Raw genomic sequence first — 16,812 nt, 5'->3', positions numbered from 1 at the left:
TCAAACCCTGACTATAAATATATAGTTTTAGATTTATAATTTTTCAACAGAGGTGAAAAAAGTAATGGGAACGTTGGACACTAAAGAAGTTGCTCTTGTTTTATTTTACAGGGAACTACAATGGCGCTCCCACAAGACCTTCTGATCAGACTAAACCTTCCAAATAGATTGGAGCCAAAGCTGACCTCTGCAAAGTTTCTTCAAATACGTCCATCTCTAAAAAATGCCCAACACATTTCTGAGAGTAATCTTGTCTCTGTTTATCGTTATAAACTCTTGATGTTAGACTACAGAGTCAGATATGTTCAGGCTAAACAAAAACCCTCCGGTGAAAAGCAATTTAAACAACATAAAAATGAAAAAGATGATGACTGTGACTTTTTCTTTAATAAACAAGTGGAGAGTGGAGCTCAGTCCCAACAGTCTAACATCCATCCTCTCGACCTCCAGATGGCAGTGTTTCACTGTTCAGACGACTTTCTAAAGCAAAAGATCATCACAAAACTGTCCCAGTGTCAGTACGCCTTACCTCTGCTGGTGCCTGACCCTTTCACTGGGGACATAGAGTGTCCTCTGTGGACATTCAGACAGATTAAGAAAACATGGAAGAAAACAGAAACCAACGGCGATAAAAAAACTATCAACAAGTCAACGCCCGTCTGCAAAGCAGAGACGCCGATGGTGTTTAGTTTCCGCCTGGGCTCTCTGTCTGTGTCCAAATCTCAGCTCATCAACACTTTGATCAATGACCGCCACAACACCTTCTTCCACAGAAACTGTCCCGGCAGCACCAAAAGTTGCCTTCTGTTTGACGGAGTGGTAGAGATCGCCTGGTACTGTCCTGCTGGAAGATCTAGTGACACCTTCACTGACTGTGTGGCCTTCTGTAACCTTCATGGAGATGGTCTTATTCATGACAAACAGCTGAAGATAATGATGGACAAGGCCTCAGTCAATGTAGTTTTTGTGCCAACGTTGAAAAAAGATCCTGTGATTTCAGCCCTTCTGAAGTCTCCAAAACCTCTGATTGTTCTCGTTGAAGACACTGCTGAGGGTGCAGAAGAAATGATAAAGAACAAATACAGAGTTGGCCTCAAAGAGAGAAGCATTCCAGATGTTTCAGAAGAACTAAACAAAATCTTTAGAGACAGGTTAACTGATAAAGATAATCATTTTCAGCTTGAAATGAATATGACATCCAAGGCAAGCATTGACATGGGAATCAAAGTAGATGAAAATAACAGCTACTGCCAGAAAGGGTTTTCTGCTGCAGAAGTTATGTTAAGTGCTGCAATGGATGTGACAAAGACCATTGAAATGACAGATGTTTCCAAAATAAAAAACACATTTCTCCGCTGTCAGGGTGAATTTTGGCATAAATGGGGCCAGTTAAACAAAAAACAGTATCGTCTCAAAGGAAATGTTGAGATAGAAAAATGTAAAAAACAGACTGAAATGCAGAAACTAAGAGAAGAACAGTGCAAAGTTTCCTGTAGTGAATTGATTGAGTCTTTTATTAAACACCTCTCATCTTTGCCTCCAACAGAGAAGGAATATTTCCTTAAATGGACACAGATCCTATTGGATGCTCATGCCACAGATTGTCTTTCCTCAATCTTACAAAGCTATGATCAGGTGTGGTCTGAGGTCTTAGACCTGAAGAAGAAAAATGACAAATCAAATGAATTGAAGTCCAAACAAGAAGAACTTTCTGAAATCTCAAAGAACCTCCAGTCAGCAACATGTGGTCTGGAGCACATCTTCAGAGAAATGGGTCAGATCTATGAAGCTCATAAGTGTCTAAAGAAAAAGCCAGAGGATGAGAAGACAGACTGGTCTAAATACCCTGAGCTGGCAGCAGAGCTGATGATATCAGGACACCCCATGGAGCTGATGGATGGAGATGCAGGCCAGGTCCCCATAACATGGATCTCAAGTCTTATAGATCAGGTCATCCTCAAACTGGGGGACAAAAGGGTCTTCGTTTTGTCAGTCTTAGGCATACAAAGCAGTGGGAAGTCAACTATGCTGAACGCCATGTTTGGTCTTCAGTTTGCAGTCAGTGCAGGCAGATGCACCAGAGGGGCCTTCATGCAGCTGGTCAAACTGTCAGACGAGATCAGGGAAGGTTTTCAGTGGGATTACATCCTCGTGGTGGACACAGAGGGGCTGCGAGCTCTAGAGTTGGAAGGAAATGCAACAATTCACCGCGACAATGAACTGGCCACATTTGTCGTAGGAATAGGAAACATGACTCTGGTGAACGTCTTTGGAGAAAACCCCTCTGATATGCAAGATGTTCTGCAGATTGTAGTTCAGGCTTTCATGAGGATGAAGGGGGTCAAACTTTCACCAAGTTGTGTGTTTGTTCATCAGAATGTGACAGATGTTGGAGCTGCTGAGAAAAACATGGATGGAAAAAGAAAACTACAAGACAAACTGGACCAGATGGTACAACTAGCTGCAAAGGAAGAAGTTTGTGATGCTGAAAGTTTCAGTGACATCATTGAGTTTGACGTTCAAAAAGATGTGAAATACTTTGCTCAGCTGTGGGAGGGAAGTCCCCCGATGGCTCCTCCTAATCCAGGGTACAGTGAAAGTGTTCAGGAGCTGAAGAGCTTCATCCTCTCCAAAGCTGCTAAATCTTCTGGAGTCACTCCTTCTGAGTTCAAAACCAAAGTACAGGATTTGTGGGCTGCACTTTTAAATGAAAACTTTGTGTTCAGCTTCAGAAACACACTTGAAATTGCAGTTTACAGAAAACTTGAGGTTCAGTACTCAAAATGGACTTGGAGCCTGAGACAGGAGATGCTGAGAATTGAAGAGAAGCTGTACATCAGAGTAGAGAATGGATCAGTTGACCAGGTTGATCTCAATTATCTTTATGAAGAAATTGGTAAAAAATATAGTGAAGTCGAAAATGACTTTAAAACATACTTTGATAGTGACAAAGACAAAGAAATGTTAGTTCAATGGAAAGGGCCTTTTGAACTCAAAATTAAAGATGTTCATGATGAATTGGTTCGTGGACTTCAGAGAAAACTGAGTGATGTCATTGAACAAAAGAAAGCAAATAAAAGACTAGATGAGAAGAAAACAATGTTTGAGAACGAACTGCTCCAGAAAAGCAAAGAACTTGCTCATCAACTGAAGGACAAAGCAAAAGATGAACATGAACTCAAAAAACAGTTCAATAGTGTTTGGGAAGACTGGGTTAGTGAACTGACCCAAGGTATAAAGCCCATTGAGAATGTCAACATCACTAATGATGTGTTCAGTGTCCTGCAACAGCTTGGTCTTGAATCATCTTTAATCCACAATTCAGAAACATACAAAACATACAAAGATGTCATAATAAAGAGAGATTATTCACATTATGTAGGTCAGAAACGTCAAAAACAGAAAAAAAATGAAGATATAAAAGGAAAAGAAAAGGAAATTTCTGTCTTTTCTAAAGTAACTGATGCTGGAAAAAGACTCTACAACTTCCTCAGTGGTCCTCTAGCACAAGAAAAACTAAATCAGATCCGAGATCATATCCAAGCTGTTGAAAAAGAGGCTTTACAGCTGATAAAAAACAAACCTGTGGAAACAAGAGGCTACAACTCCTCGTACTTGTCTGAAGTGGCATCACTTGTAAAGAAAAAAGTGGAAGATTTTGAATCAAACTGGAAATACTGCTTAAAAAAGGAGTTTACAGTTGATCTGATCCTGTTTGTGTTTGACAGAGCAGAGGACTGGATTTCAAAGTCACATGCTCAGTATATAAAAAACAATGATGCTCGCACATATTTGGAGAGTAAGAGAAACGAGTACTACAATGTCTTCAGCAGCTTCTGCAGAGGAAGCTCTTCAGCTGTTGTTCTGGCTGAAGTGATCTGTGAGAAACTGAAGACCTCCATGACTGAGGCTGTGCGCAACAGAACTGCCCGTGATGTCGCTGGACACATGAGGGAAAACTATCCAGGTTTTAAAGAAAGTCGACTCAACTTAGAGAAGCATGTGTTAAAGTCACTGGCAGAGAAAGAAGACTTTGAAAGTTACAAGACCTACATCTATGAGCCACAATACTATATTGAGACTTTCATCAAAGAAAAAGTGCATGATTATGTAAGAGGAGAGGAAAATGTGTCTTATTTGATAAAGAAAAATGTTGAAGCTTTAGAAAAGTTTGTGACTGAAGCTTTATCCAAGGCGACAGAAAAGGTGAAGGAAGGAGACGTGAGGATCTGGCTTCAGGAGTTTGACAACTTGATTAAAGAGAAGCTCACTGCTGTTTCAGTTTCATCTCAACATTTCAGTGACGTTAACAAATTTGACTTTCTTAAAGTTGAAATAGAGAAAGGCCTTGACCCAATCATCACAGATCTGAAAAATCTCCCACCGACAGAGATAAATGAAGCCAGGATGAAGCCAGACCAGATGCTGATAGATCAGCTGTGTAACTGTTGCTGGGAAACATGTCCCTTCTGTTCAGCTGTTTGCACCAACACAGTCAAAGATCACAGTCCAGACAAACACTGTGTGCCCTACCATCGACCTGGAGGGGTTAACGGACGGTATATAAGACACTCTGAGGATCTGGTCATTGACTTTTGCACCACATTGGTTGCCAGTGATAAAAAATTTCATCCTGATCCCAATGAAGAAAAGTCTGTTCCCTACAAACAATACCAAACTGCTGGAGGGAAATTAGCTGAATGGCAAATCACTCCCAGTGGATCGATGCTGGTCTACTGGAAATGGTTTGTTTGTCATTTTCAAAAAGAATTAGAAGATCATTACGAAATGAAATTCAAGCATGGAGGAAAAATTCCCAGTGAGTGGAAAAACTACAGCAAAGAGGAAGCAATTGAAAGTCTGGAGGAAATGTACAACATGTAGTAACACAGGAAATAACATCCTTATAATACAAATGTAATAAGCAATAGAGCTCCGGACGTCATGTGATCCAGTTTACTTAGGACCACAAATTAGCAGTGAACTGTGAGCTGAAATGAACTGTATCTATGGAGGAAATAAGATGATTTATTTGTTCCTTTTCATTTTTATTGATTTTATTTTCAGTAGTAGAATGTATTAGAGTTTTGATCTATTGTTAATGACTACACAGGTATTATATAACAAGTCATATTCATGTTAAGTGAAGTATATTACCAGAGATGATGTAAACATGTCAAGTCAAATCAGTTTTGCTAATGATTGTTATTTACGAACAATTTATTCTTAATATGGAATAAACAAAAATACAAGTGAAAGTTTTGTTCTAGTTTGTATTATAACAGAGTGGATTTGATTATATTATATTATAATTAGCTTTTGCTAACACAACTCTACATCAAACAAATATAGAAATAAACTGTTAAAATGTTTTTAAGTGTTACTTGTTTTTCATATCCTGGTTCAGTTAATTTTGTTGAGGTGAAGTGAGTGTATATATTTCTGTTCATATCAGAAGAAGAAAAAAGGTGTTCAGTTTTGACAACACCTGACATTACTATTCTTTCACACAGAGGCTACTTTTGCCACAAAAAAGCATAATAGAAAGAAAATCATAAAACGTACATAACACTTCAATAATCTGACTCCAACTCTAGAAATAAGAAAATACTTTGGAGCGTCATTCAAGGCACAAAATTACATGTGCCAGAGGTGATTTTAGGTTGAAGTACAAATGTAGAAAAAGGTTCAGTTGTAGTCATCTGGACTCAGTTTTAGAAAAAAAACTATAGGTTTCGACTCTCATCCAAGAGTCATTGTCAATCTGGAAATTTAGACCGGAAACTCAGATATGTGTCCTATTCTGCGGTAAGCCCTGCCCACCGGGCGGGCCCTGCTGATGAGAAAACCAACAGAAACTTACCCTCTTTGGTTTCTATCAGGCTAGCCTCTTGTTTACTATCAGTCCTTTAATGGGCTATTAGTCTCCCTTTCGTCCCTGGCTCACTCTCTCCTCCCTGAGTACCTGATTAGCATCCGAATGCCCCGGGCGTCTACCTCTCCAGGTATTCAAGATTCCATTATAAACAACAGGAAGGTTGAATCTTAAACTCCTATTCCTATTTAATTTCTTTCTTTTTTAACAAAAAATGCCTCTTTATCTCCTCTTTCAAACCATCTTTTCTCCTGCTTAGAATCTTCACTTCACTGTTCAATAGAGGGGTTAGTGGCTTTAAGATGAAGATGCACGGCGCTCTGTGGTCCTGAACTTGCATGTGCTGATAAAGCCTCTTGTGCAGTGGCTGTTTAGTCTCTCCTATGTACCACTCTTCACACTTTTCTTCACTGTATTAGATTTAAAAAAAAACTACATTGCTCTGTTTTTGGGTCGGCAATGTACTTTATTCTACCTCTCCTGTCTGGATCTGTTCTGCAGAAGAGCAGGAGAAGGGCTTCAGGAGACACTGGAGCAGGGGGCGAGCATGAACATTTAGAGACAGTGGGGCCCTCATTATGAACTGAGTAATGAGTTGCTAATAATATTGCATATAAAATGCACCAGAATACAGAAAATTAAATGATTTTGTTGAAAACGTCTTGGTTGGGAGCCCCAGATCCCACTTAAGATTGTGATTAATACAATAGTTACAAAAGAAAATGAATACAAAACTTCAGAAATAGTCACATTAAGGTTCAAGGACATGGTCAGAACCTGCGGACATGGTCAGAACCTGTGGACATGGTCAGAACCTGCGGACATGGTCAGAACCTGCGGACATGGTCAGAACCTGTGGAAATGGTCAGAACCTGTGGACATGGTCAGAACCTGTGGACATGGTCAGAACCTGTGGACATGGTCAGAACCTGTGAACATGGTCAGAACCTGTGGACATCGTCAGAACCTGTGGAAATGGTCAGAACCTGTGAACATGGTCAGAACCTGTGGACATGGTCAGAACCTGTGGAAATGGTCAGAACCTGTGGACATGGTCAGAACCTGCGGACATGGTCAGAACCTGCGGACATGGTCAGAACCTGTGAACATGGTCAGAACCTGTGGACATGATCAGAACCTGTGGAAATGGTCAGAACCTGTGGACATGGTCAGAACCTGCGGACATGGTCAGGTCAGAACCTGTGGACATGGTCAGAACCTGTGGAAATGGTCAGAACCTGTGGACATGGTCAGAACCTGCGGACATGGTCAGAACCTGCGGACATCGTCAGAACCTGTGGACATGGTCAGAACCTGCGGACATGGTCAGAACCTGCGGACATGGTCAGAACCTGTGGACATGGTCAGAACCTGTGGACATGGTCAGAACACTATAGCCGATGCACAAACACAGAAGTCTGTCAGGAGAGAAGTCTACATCCCTGTGCTAAAAGGACCTCCAACAAACATTGAGCGCTGCCCGGAACGTGTCTGCATCAGCTGCTACAGTTTCCACGTTGTACAGATGAAGACGGTCTCTAGGAATGAGCACGAAGTCGAAGTGCAGATATGTTCGAATAACATCGGCCTTTCTGGATTTTAATTTCTTCTAATTAAAAGGAGCCAATTCAAGAGCTGGAGTGAGGTGAGTTGAGTGTCTTACTGATATAAAACCTGTATGTGTGCCGGGTGACGAGCTCAGCGGCCGTTGCACTGCTCATTAAGGGATTATTAGGCTATAGTTTAGGCTAATACACATTTGGTGCGATTGGAATTGTGTCTTTTATATATTCCAGATCATTTAAGCCAATTACACATACATACATGTCGGCATAAATAGCCCATTTTCCGCTGCCATCTGCGCCCGGCTCGTAGTCTACAGGCCTCGTTTAGCCAAATGTGGAACAAAACAGTCATTTGGGGCTTCAATTTAGTCTCTCCCTGTCATCGGGGGCCACTTTTTTCATCGATATCTGCTGAATGTTGTACCACAGCTCGAGCACAACGGAGTCGCCATGTTATTGAGGACAAACCAGACCAAACTGTGAAAGTCGTCTTGCATTTATGAGTCAGAGAGTTCACTTGTGTGTCAGCTTTAGGCTTGTACAATATAGAAGCGGTTCTGCTTTGGTGAACAGAACACGGCTCATGTCAGACCGTTAACAAGCTCCAAGAGTTTCCACAAGACTCTCCCACTCTGCTCTGTCCTGTGGAGTATTATGGGATGGCAACTGCAAGGCACGAGTGAAATGTCCATACTATTATTATACGTGATTATAAATGATATATTGTAACTCGTTTGTTTGAATGAGTAATCAAAGTTAACAAATAGACAGAGGCGGTTCTTAGAGCAAGAGCTAAAGTATGAAGTATAAATGACTTCTTTTGATTATAAAAAAAATAAATGAAAACTAATAATAATGTAATTATTTGGATATTGTAATTAGACAGACACAGAGTGACTGACATTGTTTTTTTCAGTGCATTTAAAAGGTAAAATGAGTATTTGATTAATTATTCTTCATAAATGCAAAATATTTGAGCACAAATCATACAATAATTTTAACTACAAGTTTTCTTTTAGAATTTAGTAAGAAACTATCATAATAGATATTTATATTAGATCCTTTTGTTCATTTTAAACCACAAAATTGGTCTTAAATTGGCTTAATAACAGTAATAAATCCAGCGACTTAACAAGCAGCAGAGTTTTTCATTATGTGTTTTTATTTTTGACTACGAAGCATTTTTGAAATGTGTGTATGATTACTCAAACAAGAAGGAATCAATCAAATTACAACTGTGAGTAAGTTAATGATGAGGGGAAACGTTATATCATTGTCTAAAAATGTATACAAGTTGATTTACTTGAATACTTTTCCTTTTATATTTGTTATATTTGTCCTATAAACTCACTCGTGTACTTTTACTTTGGCATTTCAAGTTTTAGAACTTAAAATAATGTGTGTATTGAAAGCACACATTTTCACATTCAGTCAGGCTTACGCTCATCCGGATTTGTGTAAGTGTCAAGAAATTAGACATAAACCAATGCTATTCCTTAACACACAGAGAACGCAATTCAACTTAGAATATGAAACGACACAGAAACATCAGACTTTTGTGTAGCGTGCATGGGAGAAACCGCCGGGCCGGGCCGCCAAGGTTGTTGTAAGCAGCCTGGCGACCCTCCTTGGTCTCACACGTTTTTTCTCTTGCAGGTTGGTTTTATTACAAATTATGAAATAGGCGTCAGTGGTCAGCTTCACATCACTTGCTTTTACAACAGTTGGTATTTTCCGTAGAGATAAAGCATGGGTAATGTTTACCTAACTCCCCTGGGGTGTTACACCCCCTCCCTAGGATAAACATTCCTTTGGCCCATCTTTACGACGCTTTTACAAATGCAGTTTGTCACACATGCCATTTTTATCTTAGACTAATGATGCAGATAATATATAAATATTGTCATATCACTATTATGCAGATAAAATACATCACAGAAATATAATCATATATTTACATTTTATCACAGTAAGACGCCATCTACTGGCAGCAGAAGGAATTACCGAGAGGAGATAAACATCTCTAGCTTGCCCTGGTATGCTAACGTGAGCGCGCATCTTTATGAACATAAAAGCAGCAGAATCTGTAGTGTTTTTTTGAGGCTCAGAAAAGGCAAATTAAGTTTAAATGAAGCTAAATACAACTCCAGCTCTGTTTTTGATGAGGGAGCAATGTTATAATGTGGTTAGATGCTCGGTTTTGTAATATGTGTGGATTTTGTAACATTTGTGGGTTTTGTAACATTTGTGGGTTTCGTAACATTTGTGTAATGTAATAGTGTAAGTTCAAATAAAAGGGTTAGGGATAGTAAAAGAGTGTGCTCCCTCTCCTCACGGCCTCGGCGGTGCAGTCCTGACATGTCACTGACAGCGCTGGTCTGTGAGTGAGGTGATGATGGGCTCATGATGGAACCTCCTGCTGTGGTCTTCACTCATGATCCTCTGTGTCACCAGTGTTTTATGAAGCCAAAAATATCAATGAAGAGGCAAAACGAGGCAGAGCCAAAGACGTGTCACGACACTAAAAGCTTCTTCTGCTCTCGCTCTGTTCCTGCTAAACCTGCCAAACGAACTAACCCATCACTTTTATACTACTGCAAAAGACTTGGACTTGTCAGTGAGTGAATCCAGAGAGTGGATTCCATTTGAAATCTGACAGGGTCTTATTTTTAAGTAGAAAGTGAAAAGACACTTGAACAAATCAGACTCCTGGTCATAGCAGTGGAGTTCAACCATGTGGCACCGAGGGGCCCGTTCAGACCTCCAGAGTGACAGAGGCTCCAGCCTGGAAGTCTGTGGATCTCTTTGTGTTATTAAGTCATCTCAACACTGAATGAAGAGTCCGTCTGAAGCACAGACCTGCACTTTAGTGATGAAGGGTCTGGTCTTCTGCCCCCTCCAGACACAGACCAGAGGCTGTGGCTCTAAGTGTCTAACCTATTTCTGTCTTCAAATGTGAAATATTTTATTGATTTCCCAGGAATGTTCCTCATTCTGCACTAAACGTGTCCATCTTCATTATTTCAATTTAAATACGATGTAAATAAAATGTAATTAAAATACAATATACATACTGTGAACTCTCCTGTCCACAGATCTGAAGTGTAAGTCCTCCGCAAAAGTGAGCTGTGAGAGCCTTCTATCTTTGACATGTAAAAGTAGAAAACCCACTGATCAGAATGTAAATCTAAACTGAACGTACCAGATGTGAATAATATCAATGTAAATAGCGGCTCACCTCAGTGTTTATCAAGTTAATTTGACATTACAGCAAATACACATTACTACATACTACAAAATACTGCATTTAAAGAAATAATACACCTAATCAGACTTTTTTCTCTGTCACAAATGTGTCATGTGATGTGAGTAATCCCCCTTTTACTGATTGGAAATTAAACGCTCTAAACTGTTGCAAACGTCAGAATCCATTTATTTATTTTGTTGCCTCAGTAAAATGAATGGGGTAGAAGGTTTATGTTAGTACCAGGCTGTGTGCAGCTGGACACATCTGGAAGGGTCTACACTTCCTGTAGTGGGCGGGGACAGGAACAGTGGGCGGAGTCTCTCTCTGTGAGCTGGATTAAAAAGGTCAAAGGATTATTTAAACAAAACACAACTCCAGATATGTTTTATATTATATTCCAGCTTTGTTCAAATCTTAATTCCAAGGGTTTTCTCACTAAATGAGTTAGTTTCTTCAGTATTCTGCAGCGCTAAACAGAATGGAGCTGAGGCTGTGCAGAGGAGCAGGACAAACACCAGCAGAACTACACAGAGAGGAAGAGGCGAGTTTAGAAGCAGCTGCAGCAGTGCATTCTGGGAACACTGTGGACTGCTCTGACAGTGTGGGGGCCCCTGTGTGAGAGAGGGGGAGGGGGGGAGGGAGAGAGGAGGGAGGGGGGAGGGAAAGAGAGAGACAGGGGGAGGGAGGGAGGGAGGGAGAGAGAGGAGGGAGGGAGAGACAGAGAAAGAGAAGGGAGATGGGGATAGGTATGGAGAGAGAGAGAGAGAGAGAGAGAGAGAGGGGGAGGGAGAGGGGGAGGGAGAGGGGAGGGAGAGAGGGGGGAGGGAGAAGGGTAAAGGCATGGAGAGAGAGAGGGGGGAGAGAGAGGTGTGCAGGTGCAGTGGTCCTCAGCTCTGGTCCTGGGGCTCAGTCAGCATGAGACACAGCTACATGGGACAGGAAGGGGGAGGGGCTTCTCTCACTGAGCTGCAGAGGCCAAACGAGCTCTGAGTCATGATTGGTTCAGGAGCTGGGCTTTAGGTAGTGATCGTTCAGAACATACTGGATTTCAGCTTTGAAACTGGCAACGGAAATGAGAAAGTCAGAGTCACACGAGAGCGACGAGAGCGTTGAGAGCGACGAGAGCGACGAGAGCGACGAGAGAGCGTCAAGAGCGACGAGAGCGTTGAGGGCGTTGAGAGCGACGAGAGCGACGAGAGAGCGTCAAGAGCGACGAGAGCGTCAAGAGCGACGAGAGCGTTGAGAGCGTTGAGAGCGTTGAGAGCGTTGAGAGTGTTGAGAGCGACGAGAGCGTCGAGAGCGACGAGATCGCAATGAGAGAACGAAGAGACCCTAACCCTGGTTCATTTCCTCTGCCGGCGGCCACAGGGAGGAGACAGGAGGAAGAGGTGAAGAGAGACGATTGGTTCAGACGACTAAAGCTGAGCTGATGACAACGTTTTGTAAAAACAAAGTGACATCACTGACCCAAACTCACTCTTAAAAACCTTCAGATTCCAGCGGGTCAGTTCAGAGCTGACTGACATTTATCAGTCTCTGTCCCACAGAGACAGGACAGAGGAGGGACCGCCCCTACAGGACAGAGGAGGGACCGCCCCTGCAGGACAGAGGAGGGCCTACCCCTGCAGGACAGAGGAGGGCCCACTCCTGCAGGACAGAGGAGGGACCGCCCCTACAGGACAGAGGAGGGACCGCCCCTACAGGACAGAGGAGGGCCCACCCCTGCAGGACAGAGGAGGGCCCACTCCTGCTGGACAGAGGAGGGACCGCTCAAGCTGGACAGAGGAGGGACCGCTCCTGCTGGACAGAAGAGGGACCGCCCCTGCTAGACAGAGGAGGGCCCGCCCCTGCCAGACAGAGGAAGGCCCGCCCCTGGAGGACAGAGGAGGGACCGCCCCTGGAGGACAGAGGAGGGCCTGCCCCTGGAGGACAGAGGAGGGACCGCCCCTGCAGGACAGAGGAGGGCCCGCTCCTGCAGGACAGAGGAGGTCCCGCCCCTGCAGGACAGAGGAGGGACCGCCCCTGCAGGACAGAGGAGGGGCCGCCCCTGCAGGACAGAGGAGGGGCCGCCCCTGCAGGACAGAGGAGGGACCGCCCCTGCAGGACAGAGGAGGGGCCGCCCCTGGAGGACAGAGGAGGGACCGCCCCTGGAGGACAGAGGAGGGCCTGCCCCTGGAGGACAGAGGAGGGACCGCCCCTGCAGGACAGAGGAGGGCCCGCTCCTGCAGGACAGAGGAGGGACTGCCCCTGCAGGACAGAGGAGGTCCCGCCCCTGCAGGACAGAGGAGGGACCGCCCCTGCAGGACAGAGGAGGGGCCGCCCCTGCAGGACAGAGGAGGGACCGCCCCTGCAGGACAGAGGAGGGACCGCCCCTGCAGGACAGAGGAGGGGCCGCCCCTGCAGGACAGAGGAGGTCCCGCCCCTGCAGGACAGAGGAGGGACCGCCCCTGCAGGACAGAGGAGGGACCGCCCCTGCAGGACAGAGGAGGGACCGCCCCTGCAGGACAGAGGAGGGACCGCCCCTGCAGGACAGAGGAGGGCCCGCTCCTGCAGGACAGAGGAGGTCCCGCCCCTGCAGGACAGAGGAGGGGCCGCCCCTGCAGGACAGAGGAGGGGCCGCCCCTGCAGGACAGAGGAGGGGCCGCCCCTGCAGGACAGAGGAGGGGCCGCCCCTGGAGGACAGAGGAGGAACCGCCCCTGGAGGACAGAGGAGGGCCTGCCCCTGGAGGACAGAGGAGGGACCGCCCCTGCAGGACAGAGGAGGGCCCGCTCCTGCAGGACAGAGGAGGGACCGCCCCTGCAGGACAGAGGAGGTCCCGCCCCTGCAGGACAGAGGAGGGACCGCCCCTGCAGGACAGAGGAAGGACCGCCCCTGGAGGACAGAGGAGGGACCGCCCCTGGAGGACAGAGGAGGGACCGCCCCTGCAGGACAGAGGAGGGCCCGCTCCTGCAGGACAGAGGAGGGACCGCCCCTGCAGGACAGAGGAGGGACCGCCCCTGCAGGACAGAGGAGGGGCCGCCCCTGCAGGACAGAGGAGGTCCCGCCCCTGCAGGACAGAGGAGGGGCTGCCCCTGGAGGACAGAGGAGGGACCGCCCCTGCAGGACAGAGGAGGGACCGCCCCTGCAGGACAGAGGAGGGGCCGCCCCTGCAGGACAGAGGAGGGACCGCCCCTGCAGGACAGAGGAGGGGCCGCCCCTGCAGGACAGAGGAGGGGCCTTGTCCCATTATCAAATCGCCTTCAGCTTGGAAAAAGTACTGTCAAAACCCAAAACTACTCGATCTACCGTCTGTCAGTCCAAACCTCCAGCAGCAGCTTTACTCCTCATATTTATCCCGAGCAGGAGTTGAAATCTGATTTTCCTCAGGACAGTCCACATAATCAGAGGACATCAGAGGACATCACAGTCCCAGCTTCACAAAGCTTCAGGTTGAAATGGGAAAACTTTTAGTCAGGCCTTTTATAGAAATTCAGCCGTAAAGATGAAGTTAACTGTTTGTTAACTTCCCGTAGGGGACAGGAGAGGACAGTACAGGAGAGGACAGGAGAGGACAGTACAGGAGAGGACAGTACAGGAGAGGACAGTACAGGAGAGGACAGTACAGGAGAGGACAGGAGAGGACAGTACAGGAGAGGACAGTACAGGAGAGGACAGGACAGGAGAGGACAGGACAGGAGGGGACAGGAGAGGACCGGAGGGGGCAGTAGAGAACAGGACAGAAGAGGACAGGAGAGGCCAGCAAATATTATATTTGTCTAAACATGTAAACTTATCTGATATATATTATAAACCCATTTCCCTTTGAATCCAATAAGGTGCAGCACGTGCAACATAAAGTGGTAAAAAAGTATTGATAGTTGTGATGTGTTCTCTGTTCATGTCATGTAGTTGTTTTGTACTGCAGCTCAGCTGATTGGTTTCCGCTGATGCGGGGGCGGGGCTGGAGGTATTGAGGCGCAGGTGCGTGCACGCTCGTAGTCTCCTCAATCTCCTCTCGTCTCCTCTCCTCGTGGGGGACACACGCTCTTTGTGGGACACGGCCAGGCCCCTGAGAGCCGGACGACTAGTGCGGACACCAGGCCAAACGGATAAAGGATTATGACCCGGAGTTTGGAGCGGTGCTTCTTTGCCTCGCTCATGGGACAAACCGGACCCCGCGCCGCAGACCGGTGAGAGCGGTCTGTTTTTTGTTTGTTTGCTCTGCTCGGACACGCGCACCGCCGCACGCTGCGCGGCGCGTGGCATTCGGCCTTTTACCTTTACTGTGGGATTTCAGAACTGTTTTTCGTTTGGAATACCTAACGGAGTGGATATAATTTTTGACCTTTTGACTTCTGGAACTTTGGGGAGAATTATGGACTGGGAGCAGCTGCGCCACGGGCACAGACTATTAAAGGGGCCGTATACTTACTTTGTTGGAATAATATTTTGTTATAATTTGGAATGTCCCAATATAATTTGTTGTTGTTTAAAGCTGTGTCTCTTTAATTTCCTGTTTTTAAAACCACATCACAGCGGCAAAGTATATTTAAATCATCTTAACCCAATATATTTAATGTAATTTTCCTTTGGGAGTGTTACAAAGGAGCAATATTTTTTCGATGAAGAATATCGGAACATTCACATGTTTCACGTTCAGGAGGCGGGGCTCCGCTCGGGGGACAGAATAATGCTTCACAAACTCGTTCTATAACAAATAAAACACTCTGACGATGTGCTCTGTGCTTCCATATTCTGGATCATGTATGAAATGTATTTCTGAAACGTGTTTTGCAGATGATATAAACCGCAGCCTTAGTGAGGCGAACAATATGCCTGACTCACAGCAGAGGGCGCTGCTGAGCATGTGGACTGTTGCTCTATCTTCTTTGTTCTTCAACTGTTTATTTCTTATTTACAATAGAAAACAAACATTGAAAACCATATTTGTTCAAAAATGTGTCAGAAACATCATTCAGAATCAGGTTTAGAACACGCAAGATTAAACTAAGTGGTCAAAATAAAACATCAAATCTAATCCAGGACTAAACCAGGACTGAACCAGGACTAAACCAGGACTGAACCAGGACTGAACCAGAACTGAACCAGGACTAAACCACATGACCAAAGGGTTTAGGACTTCTCATGGCTTAAACCTTACAACACACACCTCTCCACCACAGCAGCAGAACCACCAGCCTCCTCAGCCTCTCCGTCTCCTCGTCTAAACCTCAGATATTTCCCGTGACAAATCTATTATTCTCTTGTTTCATCTCATCGCTGGCGTCTTCACCTGCCGAGGTCCAAGCGCCACAGTTCCTCCCGTCTAAACCTTTGCAGCTCGTTTGTCCGCGTCAGGTTTAAGTTTCTGGATCTGATCTTTTCTCATGTAATAAAGTCAAACCTGAAATATATTACAGCTATTCTGTAAAAACGAGCGCTCTTAGGGTGAAAATGAAATCACTGTGTGTTGTCTGCGTCTCATTTCTACTACAAAACCAAGAACGCCGGTGTAACTGTTAGCATGCTAGTCGCTGTTTGCGTGAAACTCTGCTGCGGCTGTGCAAAGCGGTTCCAAACTCATTACGGTGAATAATGAGGCTCAGAAGAGTTTTAAAACAAACACGTTCTGTTTTTCACGTTTTTCAGAACGCTTTCTCCTGGTTGTATTGATGATGTCGTTGTGGTCGGCTCTGCTCCCAAACTGCCACTAGCTCCGCTCACAATCCGTCCCGTTGTCTGGACTTTCCAATTTCCCAGAGGAGCAGTGAAAAATAGCAGCGATATCTGGGGCACGGCCGACCAGAGCGGGGCCCCAAACTTCTGCAGAGGAAGAGGGGCCGAAACGTCTACCAGTTTAAGAAGGAAAAGCATCATTTAAGCTGCTCTCACAAAGGAGTAACCAGGGCTAAACCAAGACTAAAAAAGGGACTAAAGCCAGGACTAAAAACAATGTGTAAACTAAGCACACGCGGCACCATCTTTGGGACTAAACCTCAGGACTAAAACTGGACCAAATAAAGTGTCATGTCAGACTGAGTTTAAACCAGGACAAAACCTAGACCAGGACAAAACCTAGACCAGGACAAAACCTAGACCAGGACAAAACCTAGACCAGGACAAAACCTAGACCAGGACAAAACCT

At 45.2% G+C, this 16,812-nt stretch overlaps 2 protein-coding genes across 2 annotated transcripts in view; one reads left to right on the top strand and one right to left on the bottom strand.

The window, feature by feature from the left end:
• Positions 1 to 16,812, bottom strand: part of LOC140357879 (carbonic anhydrase-related protein 10-like) — a 165,460-nt gene that overhangs the window by 101,408 nt on the left and 47,240 nt on the right. The gene's annotated exons all lie outside the window — the stretch shown is intronic.
• On the top strand, positions 265 to 4,935 carry LOC140357876 (interferon-induced very large GTPase 1-like). Its single transcript, XM_072442424.1, has one exon. It carries the CDS (start codon positions 280 to 282, stop codon positions 4,882 to 4,884), a length of 4,605 nt encoding a protein of 1,534 aa, XP_072298525.1. The 5' UTR covers positions 265 to 279; the 3' UTR covers positions 4,885 to 4,935.

The sequence above is a fragment of the Eucyclogobius newberryi genome, unplaced genomic scaffold, assembly GCF_026437365.1.
Source record: "Eucyclogobius newberryi isolate DKJ021-1_F unplaced genomic scaffold, fEucNew1.0.hap1 SCAF_13, whole genome shotgun sequence".
NCBI classification, from domain to species: domain Eukaryota; kingdom Metazoa; phylum Chordata; class Actinopteri; order Gobiiformes; family Gobiidae; genus Eucyclogobius; species Eucyclogobius newberryi.
Note: the sequence above shows the minus strand (reverse complement) of the source record. Positions and strands in the feature narration are given on the sequence as shown.

Bases quoted from the DNA above. Each gene is read 5' to 3' on its own strand.
- LOC140357876 (XM_072442424.1), top strand. From the start codon at position 280: ATGTTAGACTACAGAGTCAGATATGTTCAGGCTAAACAAAAACCCTCC.